Raw genomic sequence first — 23,901 nt, 5'->3', positions numbered from 1 at the left:
GGGATACAAGATCTCGGCTTTTTTTTTTTGAGTTGATGATGAAGGTGATGGATGGTGGGGATGATATATCGTCCGTGATTTCTAAGCTCTATGGAACACAAGAGTGTTGAAATGCCGAGGACGAAAGGAAGAGAGGTTGGGAGCTGTTTTCTTTCAAAGACTGGAGAAAATGAGGAAGGAGGGGAGGGGATGGAAGGGAAGAGGAGACTAGCAGGAGAGCATGGCAGCTTACCACCAGCTCGCGCCAGAGTCGCCACCCGCGGGTGGGAACCCACCGCCACTACCCCATCCGGCACCACCGCCACCACCACCGTAACCCCCACCATACCCAGAAGTCCTTCCACCACCGCCGTACCCACCGCCACCTTGACGCATATCTCGTCCGCCCAACCTCGCACCGCCGCCGCCACCAGTGCTTCGTCCTCGACTTCCTTTGTACCCACCACCACCACCACCACCATAACTCCTCTCAGAGGAGATTTCAACAAGCCACTGAGGTACTTCCTGGTTCGCCTCTTTGAGGAGCTCAATCAAATCTTTACCAATGTTGGTGTTTCCACGGTTGAAGAAGGCAGTCGAAGTTCCGACGTTTCCTGCACGACCAGTTCGGCCGATACGGTGAGTGTACTCGGCAACATCGTTGGGAAGATCGTAAAGGATGACGTGAGTGACATTGGGAATATCGAGACCTCGAGCCGCGACGGCGGTAGCAACGAGAATGGGGGCTCGACCGGATTTGAATGCGTAGAGAGCAGCTTCACGTTCGCGCTGGGTACGGTCACCGTGGATAGAGGTGGCATTGTGTCGACGAGAACAGAGGAAGTCACAGAGAGTGTCGGCCATGCGCTTCGTCTCGACAAAGACAAGTATCAAACCGCCAGATTGTTCGGCAAGGAGCAAGTCGAGAAGCAGAGAGCGCTTGTCCTGGTCATCGACATACTCAACACGCTGGGTAATGTTTTCGGAAGTAGAACCGACTCGACCGACGGTCAAGAAGATGTACTCCTTGAGGAAAGATCGAGCAAGGTTCTGGATCTCTCGAGGGAAGGTGGCGGAGAACATGAGCGTCTGACGCTCAAGGACGCCGGGCATGTCTTCCTCATCAACGATTCTTCTAATCTGAGGCTCGAAACCCATGTCGAGCATTCGGTCGGCTTCGTCAAGAACGAGGTACTTGACGTTAGCAAGACTGATCTTGCCTCGCTCAATCAAGTCGACAAGACGACCAGGGGTAGCGGAAAGAAGGTCACATCCTCGGTCGAGGGCACGCATTTGGGAGCCAATGTCGGCACCACCGTAAACGACAGCAGGTCGAACCCAAGATCGGTAGGCGAATTTACGAGCTTCTTCGTGAATCTGAGAGACAAGTTCTCGGGTAGGGGCAAGAACAAGGGCGGTGGGGTAGACCTTTTTTGTCCTCCTGTAGCCGTAGCCAGTGTCCTGCTCAACGGGAGGAGTGGAAGGACCGTAGGTGAAGAGAGCTGAAAGGATGGGGAAAAGGAAACCACCAGTTTTACCGGAACCGGTTTGGGCACAAGCCATAAGATCACGGCCATCGGCAACGATAGGGATGGAGTACTTTTGAACAGGGGTAGGGGTTGCGTATCGAGCGTACTTGACGTTCTCGAGAAGGACGGGGTTGATAGGGGGGTTGGTAAATTCAGTCACAGGTTCGGGGACGCCCTTACCGCTGACTTCGACGGGGATATCGGCGTACTTATCAAAGTTGATACCGGTGGCCTAAATTCCGCGCGTAAGACTAGCTTCCTGCATCAAAAAAACTGGAGTTCCGACTCACCTGGTGCAATCCGTCTCCCACTTCACCATACATTTCCTTCTCCATCCTCGTGTTCCTAGCACCGACGACGTGCTGGCCATTCTTCCAGCTACCAAATCCGGGAGGGGCACCATGCTCAAAAGTTTTCCTAACACGAGGTTGTGCACCCCATCCACCGACATCGTCCTCGGCAACGGCGGCAGGCACAATATGCCTGGTAGGAGGGGTGGTGGCGGGAGTGGGGAGACCGGTGGGAGATGGCCTGTAGGCAGCGGGGGCCGCAGGAGGGACAGCGGCGGGGGGAGCGGCACGGTTCCTCAAGTGAGGAGGAACGTAGGCAGGTTTCTGAGGTTTCTGAGAGGCACCGTTAAGGTTAACGGAGTCTGGGCAAGTCAGTATCCACTCTGATACGAAGAAGCGGGACCAGCTTACTCATTTGGGACGCGAGTCCATTGACATCGGTAGCAGCCATAATGTGTTCTAGTGGCGATAAAGGAATTTCTTGTGTTGACAAAGGGAGTATCTGCTGTTGCTGTTTTCTGTGTGGCGTGCTCTCTATCTTGGTGTAGAAAAGAGCGACTGTGGTGAATATGGATTTTTTGTTTCTTGAATGAAAGAATAGATGAGGAAGAGAGATGGAAGATTTAATAAGAATTTTTTTTTGTGCAATAAAAATAGTGGTGGTCAAAGATGGCGAGTGGGAGCAAGGGGCGATGGCCGCTGGTGGCAAATTATCATTGGGGCGCCACCTGGGATAAATAATGGTAAATAAATAGATAAAATAATCTCAGAACGCGTCGCGGGCCTGGACAGAAGTCCGTGCGTGTTTTCGAGTGTCATACATCGCCCATGTTTTTGTTAGCCTGTTCCTTCCTTCCTTGCAATACTACTAGAGATGGTACGTGGCTGACTTAGCTCCAACCCTGTTGCTGACTAACCGTCATGCAGTCCGGCAACAACGCAGGTCCGTACTCGCCACCCACCCGCCACTTCTCCTTCCAACCCACTAGCTGACCGCCCTCGCAGAATACCGAGAAGCCTTTGCCCTCTTTGACAAGCGAGGCACCGGCCACGTGCCCCGTGAATCCCTTGGTGAACTTTTGCGGTCCTTGGGTCAGAATCCTACCCAGGCAGAGGTTGCCGAGCTCGAGAAGACTGTCGGAGCCACTTTCAGCTATGACGAATTTTTGGCGGTGTTGAACAGGCCGGATGGATGGAAGCCTGCCGGCACTGCCGGTCAGTCTCCTTTCCTCTCTTCCTCCTTGCGTGCGAATTTCCTTCTGGAGTAATCATGCTGATGAAAATGCAGACGAGTTTATCAAGGGATTCCAGGTCTTTGACAAAGCTGGAAACGGGTTCATCGGTGCCGGTGAACTTCGCTATGTCCTCACCCAGCTTGGCGAGAAGATGACTGATGAGGAAGTGGACGAGCTGCTCAAGGGCTTCCCTGTCCAGTCAGTCTAATCCTCTTCAAACTTCTCATAGCATTCACCGTTTACTGACATACGCCTGCAGAGACGGCCAGATCAACTACCACTCTTTCGTCCGATCAATTCTCTCTCAATAAGAATGGGAGAGGGAGATGGAGGACGGAAATGTATTCTATTCTACTTGTTTCTTGACGAACTTTAACGATGCAATCTCGTGCAAACCTCTTTATCCACCCCGCTATAGAGTCAAAATATACATGATGCTAATTATACTATCCCACTTTCTCAGTAATCGCTACAATATCTAACTGATCCATTCTTCCATCTCCCTTAACTCTGACTCCTTACTCTTCCTCCTTCAAAATCTCTCTACAGACAAAACACCTTCTATCCTCCCTAAACCACCTTAATGCACAACTTTGATGGGCCGCATGCACGCAAGTCGGTGTCAACACCCCTTTCTCACCCCCCCTAAACTGACTCAAGCAGATTGGGCATTTACCCACTCTGACCCCCAAGAGCGAAAGTTTAAGCTTCACTTTACCTTGTGGCGTGGTACGGCGAGAATCGATGGTGATGAGTCCTGGGAGCAGGGTGGAGATCGCTTCGGGAGATGCGGCAGTAGGTTTAGAAGGGCCGAGGAAGGTCGTTAGTTGTGAATAACCCTGTTTTCCCAAAAAAAAAGAAAGAAAAAAAGAAGTCAATCACATCAGCCACTGTCATTTTGACTTTTAAACTTTACAAGACATGACAATGGGAGACGGACTCACTTCATACTCGCGCCCACTTCCTTCCAACCTCGAAACAAACAGGTCCAAATCCGTATACTCTCTTATCCCCCTCTGTCCCTGTGCTTGACTGTGCAACCCCACACCGGGTCCTTCACCTTCTTCACGTCTAGGCGTTTCCACCGGGCTTATCCTACTTTCATCCCCATCTCCCGCGCCCCGGCTGCCAATCACAGGAGTCGCAGAAGTCGCAGGACTTAAAGGCCTCTCCCTTAAATCAACAGTCGACGCCCATCGATTATCGCTCTCCCTCTCGTTCATCTGATGTATCCGCAGCTGAGACTGGGTCGGGAGAGGGGGGAAATCGCTATGTGATCTTTCGACTGGGGATGGGCGGGAACCATTGGTTGTCGTGGAGTTGTTCAGCCTAAGAGCCGGGATTGGGGTGGGCGTGAGGGTTGACACAGGCGTAGGTCGAAGTGTCTCCCGAGCACGAGTTTGCAGAGTAGGTGGAGGGGGAGGTGGGATCCCTCCTCGTTCAATGTGCTCTACAAACTTCGAGCCACTATCCATTTCTCCAACTCTTTCTTCCTGGCCCAGTCTCTGACTCTGAGGTACATCCGCCATCCGGGAATCCATTCTCTGGCCAGAGTTCGTTTGGTTATTTCCAAACAACCTGAGTCGAGAAGGTAAAGTAGGACGGGGAGGAGGAGCGGGGCGAGGACCTAAAGGTCGCCTCACCAGACCTGGAGAAACATTTTCACTTCCTGGGAGATCTCCTTCTTCATCTTCCTCTGGCTCCTGAGCTTGTGCTTGTCGTTGAGCTTGCAGAGCCGTATCAACTTTTTGCCCGTGCGCAGGCGCACCAGCGGACGAAACCTGAGAGACAGAAGATATAGTCTGATATGAGATGCCGCTCAAAGGCCTTGGACGAGGCGGGAGTGGCGGGGGCGGAGGTGGAGCTCTAGCTCGTGGTTCTGCTTGTGATTGAGGAGGAGGAGGAGGGGGTGGGAGTCTGGCGATAGCCGCAGGATGCCTAGGCGGTGGAGGCGGAGGTGGACGTCGTTTAGGTAACTGAGGCGGTAGGGGAGGAGTACGAGGTACCCGTGCATTCTGTGTCCCGTCCTCACCAGTAGCCTGTCCATCTTGTTTCCCCCGTTCGACCCCTTCCGAAGGACGCAAGGTACCCATTGACTTTGATAAATGCAACCTAGATCTCGAAACAGGAGGTGGTGGAGGCGGAGGGACCTTCTTCTTGGTTGCAGCTGCCATCGCGCCTAGAGAAGATGGACCTCGGCTAGGCGTCGTTTCTAATTTCGCATCAGCACCGGCGCAAAAAGGCGTAAGAGTGGTGGAAGTACCTATGCCCAAGGTCCCCTCTGTCATATCTCGAGCAGGTTCCTCTGTTCTCGATTGGTTCACATCCTTCAAGCTCGAATTAGAGTTGGAAGGATCTTCCTCCGCAGACGACTCGAGGAGCTGTAAAAGATCAGCCGACGAAGCTGCCAGCGCCGTTATACTCTCTCGAGAAACACGTTTATCCTTTTTACCCTTCGCCTCTTGATTAACTCCGACTTGGGTAATTGGGGGGTATTGAGGTTGAGTGGTGGAGGTGCTAGATGGGGCCTGGGATTGGAACTTGGGAACAAGTCTAGGCTCAGGATCATCAATATCGACCAAAGGTCCTGAGAGGCGCTGAAGTAGCTTTTCTTCCTTGGGCTGCTTGTCCTCCGCCACCTTTGCCTTGGCTGGTACAGGTGGCGCAATGTCAGCTTTGGATTTGGCGGTTTGTACGGGCTGTTCCACAGGTGGTGTCAATCGTGGCAAGGCAGATTTATATTGCGTCGTAGACCCCTGGGGTTGAGCCGGTCGCGATTGAAGTTTGGGCGTCTGTGCTGGGAGTTGCAAATCCCTTCGCTTCAACGCTGCCTCCCTATTAGGCGGTAATCCCGTCTTTTCCCCCTTACCTGCCTCTCTCGGGCTCCCAACCCTAAACCCAACATCATTCTCACTCTTCCTTCTCTGCACTTCCTCATTCAACCTCCTTCCTTGCAGTCCCTCACTCTCTCTCCTCTTCTCAAATGACGCTCCAGCAGCTTGCACATTCTCTTCACTTTCCCCAAGACGAGTGGAACGACCGGAGGGCTTGTCTTGAGATGATGTGACGCCAACACCAGCCGTATCGACGTTGGGCGAGCTGCCCCAAGGGATCTTGTGGAAAAGCGGTCTCAAAGGTTGCAAAGGCTGAGAAGGTTTCTTCTCTATTGCTCTTTTGTCTTTCCTCTTCTCCTTTGGTAAGGACGACGATAATTCGGGAGCTGAGAATTTGGACTTTTCTTTCTCCTTCTTCTCTTTGACTCTTTCGGGAGGTTGTTCTGCAGTAAGAGATTGCTTTTCCTCTAAAATTTGAGTCTGAGCAGCCTGTGCTTTTTCTTTTTCTTTCGAATGAGGAGTGGGTGTGGACGTAGATGTGGATGTGGGTGTGGACGTAGATGTGGATGTGGGTGTGGGTGTGGGAATGGTAAGTTCAATCCCGGTTGACTGCTGATCAGCAGCCTTGCTTGCGCCAACATCAACGACATTAGCATTTTTCTTCCTCCCCACTTTTTCCTTGGGCTTGGTGGTAGATGGTTGCGGCAGCTCATGCTCATGCTCATGAGACGGCAAAATTATTGGTGGGGAGAGTAAAGGTGCGGCTAGCGGTGCGGTGGATGGCGCTATACTTGTGCTTGTGCCTGTGCTTGTAGGCTGCTTCCTGCTGAAAGAGGGCTGTCCAGCATCAGCTGGAGCTCCAACCTCGGAGGAAGAGGACTCTGAATGCTTTTTCGCGTCTTGCGCTTGCGCTTGATTTTGGTCTTGATTGTGCTGGAGTTGCGGCGATGGTCGTGGATCTGATCCAAGTTGATGTTCAGCCTTGGGCCCGCGCTCGTGCTTATACTCGTGTTTGGATACGGATCCCGGTTCCACATCTGGAGACCAACCTTCCAAAGATCTCGAACGCACAGTTGGCGAGCCCGACCCCGAGCCCGAACCCAAGCCCAAGCCTGAGCCATTTTCCAAACTTGGACTCAAAAGTCTGGGTTCCGCTGTCTCCGCCCCTTCCGCCCTTTGACCCTCCTCCATCATCTCTGTCGCGTCTGTCGCTTCAGACACTTGCCTCTCTGAGAGAGTCCCCATTCCCACCTCTGTCCCCTGTACGAGCTCACCCTCTCGCCCCCCCTCCTCCTCCTCGTTTTGCCCCTGTGCTTGCGATTGCGATTGCGATTGCGATTGCTCCCTCTCCCTTAGCTTCCGCCTATCCCACTCCCTCCTCACCCTCTCCTCCAACGAATATCCCGCTAGGATATCTGCATTCCACAATTTCCGATCAAGCCGTTCTTCCGCTGTCATCCCAAGCCCATCGGCATCCGCATTTGGATCTTGATCGACCGCGATTGTACTGCATGTTGAAGGGGCCGTAGAAGGGTTGGCCGAGACAAAGGCCGAGGTGGAGGTAGAGGTGGAGGTTGACTCTAGGGCGGAACGCAAGTGTGGGGGTACCGCAATAGCCGGCGGATGACGATGGAAAGTAGTAGACGGGTCCATGGTAGATGCGGGGGAGAGGAACGGTGATGAAGGAGCGGATTCGTACCGACTCGACGTAGGTGATACCGATATTGAATAGGATTGATCGGGTATGATAAGACGGGGTACAGAAGACGTGTCAGGTGGGGCGGTCGCCCGGGGGGTCGCGGTGTTACCGGAAGACGCAGCGGGTGTAGGTAAAGGTACCAAACCAACAGCCTGCTCCCAACTCGGCGGTGGTGATCTCGGTCGTCTTTCCCGTCCATCATCTTGCTCATTTTGCTCGCCTTCTCCTCCATTTCCACCTCTTCCTCTCTCGCTGGAAGGAGATTGAGAAGGATTGAAACCCGGTAACCTATTGGACGAACTTGGAAACGGAAAGGGCGGTGGTGGTTCCCCCGTCTCCTGGACGATCGCCTCTGGTATCTCTATTTGTCGTAAACAGGTTAAAAAATAAAAATTGAAAATGTAAAGGTCATTTGTCAGCTTTTGTACTTTTAAAAACCCGATCCCTATTTTGAATGGATGGGAGCGATTTTCAACAAAGGAACAAAGGACGCACCATCCCATAAATTCCTCCGTCTCATACTAGCCCCTCTGGCAACACCCAACGCCCTGCCTTCCTCTCTTGAACTAACCGTCAACCGTCTTCTTACACCTCCGCCTTCTTCATTATTATCCCCCGTTACCACTCGTCTTCTCCTCCTCTGGGGTTGTTGTTGCGACTGTTGAGGAGGCTCACCTGGCGTCTCGTAAGATGTCGGATCGGAATTGAGCACCTGCCCGAGTTGGCCGAGGGATATTTGACTAGGGTTATGTGTCTGGAGCGTATCAAGCCTCGTCCGACTTGCGGAAGGTCCATCCGTTGACATTCCCAATCCGCCTCCCGTCCTTGTCCCAGCGGTTTCCGCACCAGCACCGGGGTTGGCGGCGGACCGACTCCTCCGTTTCCCAGGTTGCGAATACACTTGAACTCTGGGTACACCCGGCGTCCCACCGGGGACTACAGCGGGTGGGGAAAGGAGACCTGAAGCGTACCTCGTCCGTTTCTTCTTTCCTTTCTCTTTCCCTTTCCCTTGAGTCTCCGCGTGAGCCTGAGGATGAGCACTGGATCCAGCAATGTTCAAAGTCGATGTCGAGGGTCCCGGACCGGCTTCTGCAGTTGTTTGTACTTGATGTCCCTGCGCCTGCGCCTGCGCCTGCGATTGCCGGATGAAATTGGAAGGCAAGACCATCCGCTCAGCTGCAGAAGGGGACATGCTTGAAATAGGGGACGGCGCCAGAGCGAGGTACGGTCTCGGGATCGGTCTTTCCTCCCTGTCTCTTTCTCCCATGGTCATTGGGATTGACATGGGCATGGAACCAGAAGCTGGATTGGGAGCTGGAGAAGTGGAGGTGGGGAGAGAATGGCCGGCCGGCGATGGGGAAGCCTTGGGTTTCTTACGAGGTTTGCGGGCTGCGGCTACAGTATGACGAGTGAGCGGGGTGAACGTGGAGACATGGGATCGGCTCTGGGACGGGGACCTACCGCCCGCTGGATTATTCCTGTTCATCGGGATAGGAATGGGGATAGCGGCGAGAGCAGAGTGGGCATATGGCTAGAGAGATGTCGTACAGAGTTGTACAGTGTTACAGCGGTGAAGCAGCGGGAAATGAGAAGATGGAGAATGGATTAGAACACTACGTCATAACTTCTAATAGCCGATTCCCAAACTCGGCCAAACCAGAAACACAGCCTGCAGAAACCTTTCCCATCCCGCTTCCGGCACACCGCATACTGTCCACCGCAGTGTTCAATCACTCAAGAGTGCATGTGCAAATGCCATCCACGATAAATTCATTTCGTTTGCCTGCTGGTTTCGACTACCGAAAAACTATCCCATTTCTTTATGCATTTCTCCTTGACTACACTACACTCTCAAGCACTTATTCGTGGGAGTCGACAACCTTCTGCTGCTTCTCCTATAGATTACCGCCCGACCAAGGAAAAAAAAAGGCATTCGTCAGCACACACCACCCTTCAATTAATCGTCACAGATACACCGCCGTGGAGAACGATGATAGGATGGTAATGGATATAGATGCGTGAAAGAGGGGAAGACGACTTACGACCTCGGCCTGAGCCTCGGCGAGCTTGGCCTTGGCAGCCTTGAGCTTCTCAGCCTCTCGCTGCCTGACGTACTGAGCCTCCTTGGCCTGCTCTCGCTCGCTATTTCAGGTGAAAAGGGAAAAGGGGAAAAAAAGTCAGCTATACGGCCCATTGTTCCAGAATGCCGATGAATCAAGATTCCGACATGAAAGACTCACTGGAAAGAGGTGGAAGAGGCGGTAGCACCCTCGGACCTGATGTCGGGAGCATAGTATCGGACAAACATGGACTGCAGCGGAGCAACGCCAGATCGTCATACGCGGATTGGGTCGTGGGGGCGAGTGGAGATGAGGTGAGGCAGAAAAGGGCCAGCATAGTAGATGTGAGGAAAAGATGGGTCCACTCGTCAGCACAAGCTTCTACTACACTATCCAGCCATGCACACCAAACACATCTCTAGCAACGATACGCCGGCACACATTCACCAGCAAAGAAGGGGGAGACGCGGGACGATGTGAAGACTTGCGAAACTTACAGCTGGAGCCCTGGAAACGGCGACGCGGGCAGAGGTGGCAGCACGGAGAGCGATCATTTTGTGGTTGTAGAGTGGTGACTGTAAAGCTGTTTGCAAGGAAGGCAGATTGCGTGGCTTGGAGAAGAGGAGGGGGAATTCGGGGGGGCGGCGTCTGCTGTCGGGTGGTGAGGTCAGTTTATGTAATATGTGCCTAGATGACGTGGCAAAAGGTGCATGTGGTGATCGATGATGATGATGATTGAGCAGCAGAGATGGTGGAGATTGAAACATTTCCGCGACGCAGCTGCCTCGGACGCGACCACCGGACGTGATTCCGGCCTTCCGCCCATCCTTTGGATCGACCATTTGTCTCACAGCGAATCACGCTAGATGACTAGTCGATAGCCAGAATGTCATCGAGCAGCGTCAAGAAACGGCCTTCCGCAGAGACGGACGATCGGAATCCGAAACGGGCGAAGCATGCCGAGACAGGGGCTGGGGATGATGGTGCTAGTGCTAGTGCTAGTGCCGGTGCTGGTGGTGAGCCGGATCTGCTCAAGGGCGTAGAGAAGCTCTATTCGGTAGGTGCAATAGCCATCCCGGGGAGGGGGAGATGTCTGACGGTTCTGTCTGCAGCAAGTGGTGATTCAGGCGGCGTTGATATTCCGGTATATGGACTACTCGCGAAGAATGTCAGTGCATCCAGACTGAGGTTCCAGACTGAGGCTGACTGCAGCACAGAGGACTGAAGAATGCAAAAGTGCCCGTCCAGCTCCAGCAGCAGCTGGAACTTTCGTGGCGGGCGTACGAGAGTCTGCGCACCCAAGTCCACTGGGACGATGTACGTCGCCGTTGTCCGGCCCTGCCCCTGCGCTAACACGGTATACAAAGTCCAAAGGCGACCGCCCAAGGGCCCTTTCTTCGACTCCCCCGCTTCCCCTCCCCAGGTCGGTCACACTCGCGACCTCCATACCCACCCCCGCCATCCCCGCTCTCCCGCCCAAGTCTTCCTCCCCGGCCTCCGCCGCCGCCGCTTCTTCTCTGCAGGCATCAAAGATATCCGCCCAGGCACCTCTCCCGATCCCGCCCCATCTTGGCGATGCCGCCCGCCTCCACAACGGGCACGAAAAGGCGCATGGACCGCAGCCGCAAACGCATGCCCAAATGGGCGGATTTTCGTCCCCAATCCCTTTGGGCGCTGCTTCCAGCCTCGCGTTTGACGGCCAGGCGTTACAAGAGGCGCCCGGTGCTCCGCCGCCCGCGTTACCGGGAACAGCTGCGTCTTCTATCGCCATCCCTGCAGATGGGTCGGCGGTGGCCGCGGGTGCAGGCACAGAAACAGGAGCAGGAGCAGTCGACTTTTCGTCTCTCGGATTCAACGAGCTGAATCAGCTGATCAGTGGCGACCCAACACCATTCGGGATTCATCTCGATGGCACATCTAATACTTCTGCCCAAATCAACAATCAGAGTCAGCCTCAGCAGGGACAGGGGCTGGGGCTGGGCTTGGGCTTGGGACAAGTGCAGGGGCAAGCCCAAGAAAAGGCGCAGGGACAAGAAGGATCAGCAGAAAAGCGTGCAGAGGTCATTGACCTTACCCTTGACGACGAGGCTACCGATATTTCAAAACTCCAATCGCAATCACAACTTGCCACCCAAACCCAAACCCAGACGCAAACCCAGACTCAAAATCAAAATCAAAATCAAACTGAACCAGAACCATCTTCCCTCGCAGACGACGTCCTCGCTTCACTCGGGTTTTCCACCGACCTCAATCTTACGATCAACCAGGACCAGTCTCCTTCTCTTCCGGCGTTTGCAAACTCGGAGGCTCAAAATGCAGCAGGTGCGGGTAAAGGCGCGGGGACACTAGACTTTGGTCTGAATACGGAACATGATTTCTCTGCTTTGGCCGGCTTGTTCCAGGGGGGCAGTGGTACTGGCGGGGCCGGGGTGGGAGCCGGGATGGGGATGGGATTGGGACTGGGGGAAGGAGATTCTAATCCGGCGTCGAATGCTGCGACAGCAGGAGCCGAGGACACTCGACCTGTTACCGACCCCGGCACGGGGACTGACACTGGTACTAATACTAATAACAACGCCAAACCCAACGTCAACGCCGGCGCAACGACCGGACCAGGGCAGCCAACAAAACAAGAAACCTTGGAAGAATTATTTGCAGCGGCAGATGATATCATCTCCACTATGCGGCCGGAAGATGACATCCCCAAACCCGAATCCGAATCCGCACCCGGAACGACAGCGACACAAGCTGAGTCCCAAGCTAAACCACAAGTCAAGCCTCAGACCCAGTTGTCAAACAAGAACCAAAATCAAATCCAAAATCAGAATCAGAATCGAAATGAAAATCTGAATAAAAACAACAGCCAAACCCCAACATCCGCATCCACATCCACGTCTGCATCCATCCCCATATCCGACCCTGCGCAAAACTTTATGCTCGGCAACGTTGGCAACATTGGCGGGATGGATAGTATGGGTAACCTCTCGAATAACCTAGGGGGGATGGACAACCTCGGTGGGATCGGGAATAATATGGATAGCCTGGGCGGTGGCGGTGGGTTGGATAACCTCGATCTGAATCTCGGTTCCATGGGAGGGATGAGCGGGATGGATAACTTTGCAGGGATGGGAGGGATGGACAGTAACGGTTTCGGGGATCTGGGAGGGATCGATATGAATGATTTCAATTTCGGTGATGCTGGAGGAGATGGGAATGGTGGGGGAGCGATTGGTACAGAAGAGTTTGATAGGTTGATGGCAGAGTTTGGATAAGAATGGAGTTTTAGATAGGTTTCAGTTGGCGGCTTTTTTTTCTAGTAGTTTTGTCTTGGTTTTGGTCGAGCTTGTTGCTTCTTTGGTCTGTTGCTGCGAAAGTGGGGTTTCTCTTTACTATGCCTTTACTGTATCATTTACTTATCCGATGTTATTCCTTTTTTGTACTGCTGGTGAAATCCCATAACATATAAACACAACGATGCTACACTATCTTCTGATATCCTTTTTAACATTTCCTCCTCCTTTCTGCATTCCGTGTCCAGTACGTACCAAGATCCACTGATTCCACAGGTACATCATCCCAACCACGACCGCCTACTAATCAGTACTAATCAAGTAATAGATCATCTCGTTCCGATGCTTGGCTGCATCAACGGTGCGTCTTCCTTATCTACCGCATCCCACGCTGGCACACTTGGATCATCTTCCTCTTTACACTCATACTTGGCTTTTGGATCGCGTTTGCATATCCCGCATTTCCTCTCCAACACAATCTTACCCACTCCAAACTCGGCCACATGCGTCTGCGCTCGATGTATATTATACAACATCGCACCTGTTTCTATCCTCGGATCGTTAGAGACCAGGAGGATGAATGTATTTTTCGAGAGCGGTTCGAGGACGACGGTGCAGGCGTCAAACTTGGCTTGAAACCCTTGGTATCGTTCGTGATTACGTCTGTGTGTCCGCACCATCGATGGTTAGCTGGTCGGAAAGACAAAAAAGGACAAAATTCTGTGTAAGGGAGGAGAGGAGAGAAGACATACTGGCAGACTTTCCTAAAACCTTTTATGATCTCCGAGATCTTCTCAAACCTCTGTCTATCCAAATCCTTTCCTCCCGCTTTCGCTTCCACAGCGTCCAAATCGGACGGATCGCAATCTAGCGGTGAACCGGATTTAGCAATGACCAAAAATGTTTCTGCTTCAAACATGACTGCCTCCACGCATAAACAGAGGTCTCGGAGGTAGGTGAGGTGGGAGGTTATGAGGGAGATGTTTGGGATGAGTGTGTGAATAATTGATGACCAAGCCTGAAAAGATGAATGTCAGCAAGACAGCCTCATTGAAACAGAGCCTGTGAGATGAAGCACCTTGTACAGCGACTCATCCCAGATACTTGTCGGGAAACACGTAATCTCCCTCCCTCGCTCTTCCACCTCCTTTTCAACCTTTTCATTCACCCTCATCAACTCTTCCTTTCTCTCATTATATCTCTTCCTCTTTGGATCCTCCTTATCTATCAGATCCATCTTGTTTATCAAACACCACACCCCAGCATCTGGCGAGTTCTCGCGCAGGGCGAGGAGGATTTCCTCGAAATACGTAATATCGGATTCCCATTCGGAAGTGGTATTATCAAATACGTAGATGAGGACGGCGACGTTTGAGAAGATGGTATCTTTTTGGGAAGAGAGGTAGTTATCTACAAAGGCGGATTGACCACCACAGTCCCACAGATTCTAAAGTGATCGGAAGTCAGCCCATGTTTCTGTCTGCCTTTGTCTCTCTGCGTGCATTCCGTAAAATCAGATGAAACGTACCAGTACGAGACCACCGAGGAAGCGAACAGCAGATTGTTCGACATCGATGGTAGCTCCTAACCTTCGAGTATCTTTTGCACTAAAGTTTGAGCTAAATCAGTGAGTAGTCAGCGTTGGCCTTTAGAGTCAATAGCCAAACTCTTTACAAGATGACTGATCGCATGGATGTCTTTCCGGACCCTACATAATGTTTAGCATTTATTTTATCCCATCAGTTTGCTGATTATTCACCTGATTTGCCCATCAAGAGCACCTGCAAGAGTGTCAATAGTGGACGACGATCATGCGGACCGAGCTGACCTTTTTCCTTGCAGCATGGGGCATGTTGATCTGTTTCTTTATGTCTTTATCTTCAACGTTGCTGCTCTTGTACGCAGTTGGTGAGTTGCCGATGATGTGGTGGGCACAAGAACGCGAGATTTAATAGAACAACCGTACAACAAAACCGGATTATTTGCGAAGATAAAGCGTAGTGATTGGTCCCGTGTTGTTACGTCATAACTAACCTCTTCACAGCTTCTTGGCCTACTCATGTACAAATCCTTTCAAGTCTATATCGAAGCGATTATTACAATAGAAAAAGTATGCCCACAGGAAGTCACTGACCGTATAACACTCGCAAACAAGCGCTAAGGACCATTCACTACTACAACACATGCCATCGAGCAATCAGAGGAGGAGGGCTTGGCTCCTTCTCGCAGCCAGCATATCCATCCATGTCATCCTCCTGAATACCACTCGCCGAATCGGTGGACGCACATTACCAAGGAACGCCCCACTGTTGAAACGTTTTGTAGAAGGAGGTATATCTTCTGATGATGATGTGAGTGTACTCTCAACTCGCTAACTCGAGATCTTTCGCATTACTCACACAACTGCACCAGTCAATCCTCGACTTCCCTTACCTTGACTGGTACAACGCACTTCCACTCACCTACAGACCCATATTCATTCTATTCCTCCTTTTCATCCTCGCCTTTCTCTTTTCCTTTATTGGAATATCAGCCGCCGACTTTTTCTGTCCCAACTTATCCACAGTGGCGGCATATCTGGGGCTAAACGAGAGCACAGCCGGAGTCACCTTTCTAGCTTTCGGTAATGGAAGCCCAGATGTGTTCAGTACATTCTCTGCCATGAGTAGCGGGACACTGGGACTGGCCGTTGGGGAGCTCATTGGAGCTGCTAGTTTCAGTACGTTATACATTTCGATTCCAATGCTTCCTCCACGTGTTCCACGGTTACTCGATCCACGCCGCTAACATGATACCTGAAAATAGTTGTATCCATAGTCGTCGGCTCCATCGCCTTCATCCGCCCTTTCCATGTCCCTAAAAATGCGTTTCGAAGGGACGTCATATTCTTCACCATCGCCGTCTTGATGCTCATCGTCGCCCTCCATGATGGCCATCTCACATTTGCCGAGTCAGGCTCAATGGTAGGCCTATACGTGGTCTACGTTGGAGTTGTCGTCTCCGAAAGTTGGTGGATGAGGCGGATAAGGAGACGGCACGGGCTTAAACACAAGTTATCATCAAACTCCATCTCTCAACTAATCAAACCAGTGGTCGTGAACGGCCGTCTTAGTCCCCGACCGCCTTCGCCCATGGAACACCCTTCGCCTGTCCCTATCCACGCCGCCGATCAGGAACAAGCTATCCTCCTTACTCCTGAGAGCGAAACACCTACTCGACGACGGAGATCATGCTCTCATTCCAACCTCATTCCCCACCATTATTACAGCGAGCCTTTGGATCTCCCTACACCACGAGCGAACATGTCTCTCTTGGGTGCCGTCGAATTCCGGGACGTTGTCAATTCATTAAGACGAGAAGGCTCAACTCAGTCAAGTACGAGGTCAAATAGTCCTGGTGGTACACCTACACCAGGCGGTGGTAGAGAGAGGCCGGATTATTTTGGACCTGTAGGCCATAGCCATAGACGATCGATCTCTCAAGGACATGCGTTCCAGCCGCAAACCATAGGGATGGAGAGAAGAACAAGCTCCATGGGAAGAAGAAGGTCATCCACTCACTCTGTCGATATTATAGATCGAGACCGCAGACGGACCATCTCTGCCCCCTCTCCTATCCCCGCATCACCTCGTTCCTCAGAAGGGGATGACCAAATAAAGACACCGACTCCTGTAGGGTTAGGTATAAGCTCTTCCGAGCTGAACCCTTGGTCAGACCAAACCGGTCACCCGCCTACTCCTTTAACTGGTTTTACCACCCCTTCGGAACAAACGTCTCCCTCAAACTCAAAACCCAGCTTAGCCAAGTTGATCATCCCTCATAACAGTTTCTCCCACACACGCTCATCACACAAACCACCTGTCCCTGCCATATCCATCATCGACCCTTCTGGACATACCTCCTCCCCACCTTTACTCCTTACTCCTTCCTTATCCTCCGCCACCTCGAGACGCCAAAAGATTCACAAAAACATCAAAATCGCTCTTCGTATTCTTTTCCCTTCCCTTCAATCTTTCCGCCACAAATCGGTACTCGGCATGATTCTCGCCACCATGTCCGTCCCCGCCATTTTGGCGCTGACGTTGACTTTACCTGTGGTGGATGATGGGAATGAGATGGAGCAAGGTGGGGTGAGGCTTGAAGACGGGGATGAATATGGAGGTGGGGACGATGGAGATTTAAGCGGTGACTATTTGGATGATGGATATGACCGAGATGACGATACCGATGAAGACCATGAAACGTATGGACATGGGGAAGGGGAAGAGTATGATTATGATCAAGGCGAAGAAGAAGCGGACCGATTACTCAACCCTCAGATAGGTGAAGAACTCCATCATCTCGTAGACCACGGTTTTTCCCCGCTTCATTCTCCCCTAGGGAGGATTTACCACGCTGCTAAGAGTCGGATGAACCAGCATGTGGAATATGGAGACGAGGACGAAGGGAATTTAGGGTCAGGAGGCTTGAGCCCGGCGAGGAACGAAGAGGAGGATGGCTATGAAGAGGAAGAAGACTTTTTTGCAAGGGAAGAAGGAAAAGAGATTGATGACGAATGCGAGGAAGCGTGTGAACAGGCAATGGAATTCAACAAGTATCTCGTCGCGACACAATGTGTCTTGGGTCCTGCTTTTTGCTGTTTCATCATGTTCAGTACGTTTATCCATCTCGGTTCCGTGCCCTCACCCCTCCATTTATAAAGAAATGCTGCCGCTGATATACCACCAAAGACAATCAAACCTACTTCAAATGGGTCATGCTTGGATCCTCCATCGCCGGTCTGATCGTCGCCATCCCCGTCCTCTTGTTTGGCAAAGACGGGACAGCTCAACCATGGCGTTTGGTGAGATGTTTTGCAGGGTTTATCTGCAGTATGATGTGGATTGCTGCAATTGCGGATGAGGTGGTTGATGTCCTGAGTGTAAGTTTCTTTTCTTTTCTTCGGCATTCTTTGAGAGCTTTTATGAACGCAAGTTGTGGGTTGCTGACCTGTAATGTGAAGACGTTGGGAGAGATTCTGGGATTGAGCGACGCAATTATTGGCCTCACCAGTAAGTTCCCACTCTGATTAGTTCTTTTTAACATCCAAAGTATACTAATGAGATTTTTTTAAAGTCTTTGCTGTGGGGAATTCTCTCGCCGACTTAGTAGCCAACGTCACTGTGGCACAGTTTGCCCCAGCGATGGCCTATGCAGCCTGTTTTGGTGGCCCGTAAGTCTTTTCCCACCCTGAGCCATTTTGAGACCTCGTCAACTGACTTACCATCGACTTGATAAGTATGCTTAACCTCCTTCTCGGTGTCGGTGGTTCAGGTACCTACCACCTCCTCTTTTCCTCCCCGCATTCACCCATCATTGTCGATTTTTCACCGACATTATGGGTTTCAGCCACTGGCCTCATCCTCATGCTTGTGGCTACCGCCATATTTGTGCCTCTCAACGGATACCTGATCGATAGGCGTTGGGCGGTATGTCTCATAGCAGGTTACATCATCCTGATGACGGTGAACGTGGGCGTAGAGCTCAAGACTGGGAGAGATTAATCGACTTTTGATGATTGTACACGCCACGAATGATCAGAGTCTTGTTGTAAGATACGATTGGTTATCGAGCATATGTGGTTTGATATACATGGGATGTTCTATATCACTGCATGAATTTGTGTGGTTTTGAGATGATTGAATTGGGTCTACAAAAAGTATATATGTACAATGCTGGTTGACATGAGGTCATGACGTCGTTCTCTCGTGATGCCTTGCGTCCTTACACCACCTCTTCCCTCGGCTCCTCCCAAGACTCGGATGATGGCGGATCATAAAGGAGGCATTGCCGTGGGCATAATCTTCACTCCAAAGCCAGGTGTCCCCATACCGCCAGACTGACTAGGAGGATTCCAAGCATCAGTCCCAGATTCCAATGTCTCCCCCATTTCATAATCCTCCCCACCGTATCTCTCCTGTTTGGTCGTATCTTCCACTTGCACCCTCACCCCCCCTTCGTCCAAGATGATCTCCTTCCCGTCATCTGCCTTGCTCCCACTGTTCAGCTCCAGCGTTTCCAGTGCACGCTGCAAGTCCTCAGGGAGGATGGTACGGTTAGGGGCTTCTTCCGCTGCAGGTTCCCAGCCTTCAGGCGGAGAACCTGGCGGGGAGATGAGAAAGTTGTGTGGAAGAGGAGGTGGTGCAAGGTGCGTGGTGGCTGGGTCGGGGTTGAGGGTTGTCGGTGGAAGGTAATATAATCGAAGGACCAGCCTGTTCATGTCTGTAAGCTTACTGCATCACAGAGCTCTTAGATAGGTCCACATACTCGATGTCTTTCAGCTTTCCTTCGTTGTCGATCTTTTCCTCGCCACCCACAGGAACGTCCAATTTCAACCAGTCACCTTGTCTTTTCGCATTTTCAGCCTCTTCTTCGCTCTCGAATACTACTATGGCCCTTCCGAACCCCCTTACGGGAGCCCAGTGAGCTATTCTCCCGAAATGTTCATAGTGTGCGCGCAACAAATCGAGGACTGGAGGTGCAAACAAGGTAGGGTGAGGAAGAAGGAGGGCGAGTGTGTTGGTGGGCTCGTGCTGGATAGGCTGGCCGTTGGGTCTTTGCGGTGGGCTTATGGTCATTTTTTCCAGATCCTTATTAATGTGACAATTGAAGAGATGTTGTTGGGGATATGGAGAGAATTGTAGAAGAGATGGAGATGGCAAAGCAGGGGGAGGATGCGATGAAGCGGCGTTGTGCGGTGGAGGGTGGAGGCAGCCGACGGGGAGATGATGACGAGAGCGCACGCACGCAGCGATAACGAGCAAGACTCAGGGTTCTTCGGAGGACAGCAACAAATGGCTGTATATGATAGTAGCAAGGATGGCGACCTTTCAGATGCTAGAATTAAACAACAGATAAAGATATGGCAGAAATCTGGGTGCGTAGCGACAGAAGAGCAAATGGATTTTGTAGCGGGAGTGATAGAGTACGTTAAGATATTGGAGAGGGTGCAATCAAAATCGAATGGGGTAAGTAACCATATCCTTGGTCATTGCATCTTTTTGGACTTGCTTGCTCCCGTCCACTGATGACATAACCAAGGCCGCCCACGATATCAGAACGGCAGTTCCGCGGTCGTATCATATCTAACAACCCTTTTGTGTCCTTGGTTGACCGGTTCTTGTGATTCACCCTGTCTTCTTCCCCGGCATGAACCTGTGCCGCTGCCCACATGAAGGGTGTACATCGCGTGTCAATCGAAAAGGATGGAAGCCTTTCCGTCAAGTTTATGGAGTGATGAACAACAAAAGGACAATTAGTCCTCAGTATATCTGTGATTTTCACAAAGCAGTTTTCCCGACTACTGACAGCTACTGGTCAAACCAAATGCCATGGCAGCAAGGTGGGCAAAACAACACAGCTTACGGGAGCGCAAGTGGAATGATGAAATCTGATTTGAATACAGGGAAGCTTCCTCATTTCACCTCCAAGGCTGCTCTCACAACACGAGAATTATATGACATGATTGTGGAGTTCCGAACTACATGCCATTTTGGCCAACTGGAAGAAGGACTAAAGCGTGAGCCATTATCTCGAGTTACTCCTTGAGATGTGGGCCTTATCAAGCATTATACAGAACTGCACATGTTATAAACCTTCGAAAAGAGGGGGAGTACTACAAAGCTGCCGCCAGAGAACGTCATCTTAACTCAGCGCCTACCAAATAATATCCTTCATCTCTGGCGCGGGCTTCTCGAGCTGTATCGCAGATCGCTGGAAATTCCCCACCTCTTGGACGGGGTACTGCAAATGAATGCGTCGGTAACGATGACGAAAATGAGCCCAACAGTGTTGAAGACAAGATCAACCCGTCTATGTCTGCTCAGTTGATTAGAGCGGCGTATGAAGACTTCATCACGCGGCAGAGGAAGGGGGAGAACATGACCTATAGCTTGACCTATAGTCGCGTTTTGGCTGGTAAGGACAATTTGTCTCCATACGCACAACGCTAGCTGGCTAATATTATTCCGGTGACCTCAGGCAAGATTCTAGCACTGGATGCAACGGTCACAGTAGCTAACAAGGCATCTGCGCATAGTTCGAAGAGCTCAACGTCTGGGGTTAAAAATGTCGCCAATCCATTTGGCGGTGGTCTTCTTACAGGTGTCAATGAAGACAAAGAACTTATATTACGGCTAAATTTCCACTCTATAAATTGTCTCAAAGCTAAACTTTTGACAGGAGTTTTTGATCTCGAATGCATCATTTGAAATGCAGGTGCCGGTATCCGAATATGCTATGCGATGTGAGAAACTTGGTATTGACTTCGCCAATGAAGGTGAAATTATTGCCATATTTCATCACTCAGTGAGACAATAGCTGTCAAGGGTTGTATGTTGTTTGTGTCTTGGGCGTTTTATTATGCGACGATGCTGCTTTGTTGTACCGAAGTAAACTTTGTTGTACTGAATAGAAGATCCTTTTAGATCAAGTGCCAAAATGGTATACGATCAAACTTCCTGGCAGAGTAATTTCACACATGCATAGTTGAGTAAATACGTGTGAATCAACTCACTTGATGATTTACTCGGCTCCCGCTCAACCCTACAACACAAATTCCAGCACGCGTAACGCATAACGTGGCGCAGCTGGAATCACGCTATCAGAATAAAGCGATGAATCGACGATCGATGTAGGGGTAGCGTAGATTAGAGGAAGGAGAATGTTTCTGCGGTCATGTACTGAACACAACAGGCATACGGGTAAACTCACTATGTGAAAGAAGACTCGAGATCTCATATTATTTGAAGCATGCCACATGCTTCAGACGCTTTCGGTCGAGGGGCAAGCTTTTGTTCGGGAGTATATTTGATAGAACTGTTGAATGAAGATGGCGGACTATTTGTGACTCGCAATGCGGATTGAAAGGATGTAGTGATAGTAATCTGGGTGATTAGGTCCACCATCCTAAGCAAGTACGATGAATAGCCGCTGGAGCTGCAAAAGAAGAGAAAGAAGATGGACAGCCCTGGTCTCTATGTATGCAATGTAGTGGTGAGAAGTAACATGCACAAGTCAACCATATCTGCACTTCATCCTGACACCTTCTGTGGCACACCTTCGTGATACAGCAGGGCTACAGCAAGATCCTGTCTTCTCTTCTCTAGCTCTCCCTCAGTAGAGCGTCGTATTATGTAGACCAAGCATACGGGAACCAATGGGAGGCTGATTTTGAACTACCCTGTAGACTGGCTTGGCGATTATGACAACGGGAGCTATACAAACAGGTCGATCTTCCGCTGTCGGCAAGATCAGTGTCGCGACGGAGGTCATCCTGAAAGAGTTTGCCGAGCAGGGCTATCCCATCCACACGGGTGTTGCCGGGAACGTTTCTGCTGAGATGGGTACCGGACCTTCTAGGTTTGGTCACCCACATTTGAAGGGAAATTGTGAAAATGAGCTGTTGTGCTAGGAAGGAGTAATCTTTTGAACGAACGAAGCGAATGAAGCGAACGAAGCGAACGAAGGTGATGACGGAACAGCGATTCGCATGCTTCGAAAGTCGCGTCTCGCATTGATTATGTAATTTAATCAATCAAAAGTCAAAACTACAAGTTAAAGATCGGCACAAGTCAAAAGACGGCAATAAAATAATTAAAGGGTTTCAAATATCACCACATACAAAGTTAACGAAATTTGATTCCGTCTGAGAACTAATAATAATTAAAAGTTGCGGCGTACGTGGATTTTATATTTGAAGCAGGCTAATTTTATATTTGAAACAGGCTATACCTATAATTTTAGCTAATTCCCTATACAAACATTAATTAAGAGTTAAAACCAAGGCCGATCTTAGCTCTAATCAGGTCTTAACTTTTATATTTGAAACGGGCTATTAATAGCTAATTCTCCATACAAACATTAATTAAAAGTTACAACTAAGACCGATCTTAGCTCTAATCAGGTCGTAACTTTTATATTTGAAACGGGCTATTAATAGCTAATTCTCCATACAAACATTAATTAAAAGTTAAAACTAAGACCGATCTTAGCTCTAATCAGGTCTTAACTTTTATATTTGAAAACGGGCTGTAGCCAAGGGGAGAAATCTCCAGAGCACCGGCCCACATACGACCAGTTTACCCCATGGCGACAAACAGCCGTATAGTCCTCGGCCCAACCAGAACTCAACAAATTTGTCTATGCATCCGTACATCCCAACATGGCCAGTAGACTTGAAGCCTGTCAGGTCTTAACTTTTATATTTGAAACGGGCTGTGGCCAAGGGGGGGAACTCTCCAGAGCACTGGCCCCACATACGACCAGTTTACCCGATGGCGACAAACAGCCGTATATTCCTCGGCCCAACCAGAACTGAAACAATTTGTCTATGCATCCATACATCCCAACATGGCCAGTATGCCTGCCAGCACGGCACTAATCATCGTAGACGTTCAAAACGACTTTTTGCCGCCCACGGGGTCTTTGGCAGTGCCAAACGGGAGAGAGGTTTTGCCCGTAATAACTGGACTGCTCGACCGGAAATGGGACTGGGCAGTGGTTGTAGTGAGCCAGGTAGGTATTCTTCCCCCTCTAATGGGGTGCAGGGTGCTTACAGAGTTGCATAATGACAGGACTATCATCCAAAGGGTCATATATCGTTTGCTTCGGCTCACCCACCCAATCAGGCATATACTCAGTTGCCATTGGTCAACGCCCACGGAGAGTCTTACATACAGACGCTATGGCCTGATCACTGTATACAAGGTACTGCCGGTGCAGACCTCGAATCTGGGTTGGCAGAGGTACTGGCGAAGAGAGGCGATGTACGCGTCGTTCGAAAGGTGCGTGGTATCATCTGGGCCTCCCTCTGTGTTTAGGATCATTGGCTCAATGTGGTGGTAATACAGGGCATCCACAGTAAACTCGAAGCGTACTCTGCTTTTCAGGGTGTCGTGCTTCCCACGCCCTTCCCGCCTGCTCCTCCACCCAGTACTCATGGAGGA

The 23,901-nt window shown here is 50.8% G+C and overlaps 10 protein-coding genes across 11 annotated transcripts in view; 5 read left to right on the top strand and 5 right to left on the bottom strand.

The window, feature by feature from the left end:
• Window positions 1-228: 228 nt before the first annotated feature.
• On the bottom strand, window positions 229-2,249 carry CNBA7700 (hypothetical protein; the record flags this gene model as incomplete). Its single annotated transcript, XM_772557.1, has 3 exons — window positions 229-1,740; window positions 1,799-2,160; window positions 2,210-2,249. 3 exons carry the CDS (start codon window positions 2,247-2,249, stop codon window positions 229-231), a joined length of 1,914 nt encoding a protein of 637 aa, XP_777650.1.
• Window positions 2,250-2,672: 423 nt separating this feature from the next.
• Window positions 2,673-3,344, top strand: CNBA7690 (hypothetical protein; the record flags this gene model as incomplete). Its single annotated transcript, XM_772556.1, has 5 exons — window positions 2,673-2,675; window positions 2,726-2,741; window positions 2,804-3,013; window positions 3,087-3,231; window positions 3,293-3,344. The coding sequence occupies 5 exons, from the start codon at window positions 2,673-2,675 to the stop codon at window positions 3,342-3,344; spliced, it is 426 nt and encodes a 141-aa protein (XP_777649.1).
• Window positions 3,345-3,551: 207 nt separating this feature from the next.
• CNBA7680 (hypothetical protein) lies at window positions 3,552-7,325 on the bottom strand (the record flags this gene model as incomplete). The annotated part of the gene is made up of 3 exons (XM_772555.1): window positions 3,552-3,872; window positions 3,978-6,826; window positions 7,142-7,325. 3 exons carry the CDS (start codon window positions 7,323-7,325, stop codon window positions 3,552-3,554), a joined length of 3,354 nt encoding a protein of 1,117 aa, XP_777648.1.
• Window positions 7,326-9,425: 2,100 nt separating this feature from the next.
• CNBA7670 (hypothetical protein) lies at window positions 9,426-10,180 on the bottom strand (the record flags this gene model as incomplete). Of its 2 annotated transcripts, XM_772554.1 has the most annotated exons (4): window positions 9,426-9,461; window positions 9,609-9,708; window positions 9,807-9,877; window positions 10,124-10,180. In XM_772554.1, 4 exons carry the CDS (start codon window positions 10,178-10,180, stop codon window positions 9,426-9,428), a joined length of 264 nt encoding a protein of 87 aa, XP_777647.1. The 2 variants fall into 2 exon arrangements, with proteins under 2 accessions (XP_777647.1, XP_777646.1); XM_772553.1 differs by lacking the exon at window positions 9,426-9,461 and having other exon boundaries at window positions 9,531-9,708.
• Window positions 10,181-10,512: 332 nt separating this feature from the next.
• On the top strand, window positions 10,513-12,898 carry CNBA7660 (hypothetical protein; the record flags this gene model as incomplete). The annotated part of the gene is made up of 5 exons (XM_772552.1): window positions 10,513-10,683; window positions 10,739-10,794; window positions 10,844-10,943; window positions 10,994-11,573; window positions 11,625-12,898. The coding sequence occupies 5 exons, from the start codon at window positions 10,513-10,515 to the stop codon at window positions 12,896-12,898; spliced, it is 2,181 nt and encodes a 726-aa protein (XP_777645.1).
• A 347-nt stretch (window positions 12,899-13,245) lies between these two features.
• Window positions 13,246-14,768, bottom strand: CNBA7650 (hypothetical protein; the record flags this gene model as incomplete). Its single annotated transcript, XM_772551.1, has 7 exons — window positions 13,246-13,579; window positions 13,669-13,934; window positions 13,995-14,363; window positions 14,445-14,535; window positions 14,591-14,624; window positions 14,676-14,697; window positions 14,745-14,768. 7 exons carry the CDS (start codon window positions 14,766-14,768, stop codon window positions 13,246-13,248), a joined length of 1,140 nt encoding a protein of 379 aa, XP_777644.1.
• A 331-nt stretch (window positions 14,769-15,099) lies between these two features.
• Window positions 15,100-18,459, top strand: CNBA7640 (hypothetical protein; the record flags this gene model as incomplete). The annotated part of the gene is made up of 7 exons (XM_772550.1): window positions 15,100-15,267; window positions 15,329-15,635; window positions 15,722-17,569; window positions 17,647-17,837; window positions 17,919-17,967; window positions 18,032-18,128; window positions 18,195-18,459. The coding sequence occupies 7 exons, from the start codon at window positions 15,100-15,102 to the stop codon at window positions 18,457-18,459; spliced, it is 2,925 nt and encodes a 974-aa protein (XP_777643.1).
• Window positions 18,460-18,728: 269 nt separating this feature from the next.
• CNBA7630 (hypothetical protein) lies at window positions 18,729-19,533 on the bottom strand (the record flags this gene model as incomplete). The annotated part of the gene is made up of 2 exons (XM_772549.1): window positions 18,729-19,167; window positions 19,223-19,533. The coding sequence occupies 2 exons, from the start codon at window positions 19,531-19,533 to the stop codon at window positions 18,729-18,731; spliced, it is 750 nt and encodes a 249-aa protein (XP_777642.1).
• Window positions 19,534-20,281: 748 nt separating this feature from the next.
• CNBA7620 (hypothetical protein) lies at window positions 20,282-21,165 on the top strand (the record flags this gene model as incomplete). Its single annotated transcript, XM_772548.1, has 3 exons — window positions 20,282-20,474; window positions 20,654-20,872; window positions 20,936-21,165. The coding sequence occupies 3 exons, from the start codon at window positions 20,282-20,284 to the stop codon at window positions 21,163-21,165; spliced, it is 642 nt and encodes a 213-aa protein (XP_777641.1).
• A 2,140-nt stretch (window positions 21,166-23,305) lies between these two features.
• CNBA7610 (hypothetical protein) overlaps window positions 23,306-23,901 on the top strand; it is a gene marked incomplete at both ends in the record, with an annotated part of 951 nt that continues 355 nt past the window's right edge. Inside the window, 3 exons of the mRNA XM_772547.1 lie at window positions 23,306-23,470; window positions 23,530-23,721; window positions 23,806-23,845. Coding sequence (XP_777640.1) covers window positions 23,306-23,470; window positions 23,530-23,721; window positions 23,806-23,845 — 397 coding nt within the window. The remainder of the gene's footprint in view (window positions 23,471-23,529; window positions 23,722-23,805; window positions 23,846-23,901) is intronic.

This window comes from Cryptococcus neoformans, chromosome 1, assembly GCF_000149385.1.
Source record: "Cryptococcus neoformans var. neoformans B-3501A chromosome 1, whole genome shotgun sequence".
In the NCBI taxonomy this organism is placed as follows: Eukaryota; Fungi; Basidiomycota; class Tremellomycetes; order Tremellales; family Cryptococcaceae; genus Cryptococcus; species Cryptococcus deneoformans.
This window is presented reverse-complemented; position numbering and strand designations above follow the sequence as displayed.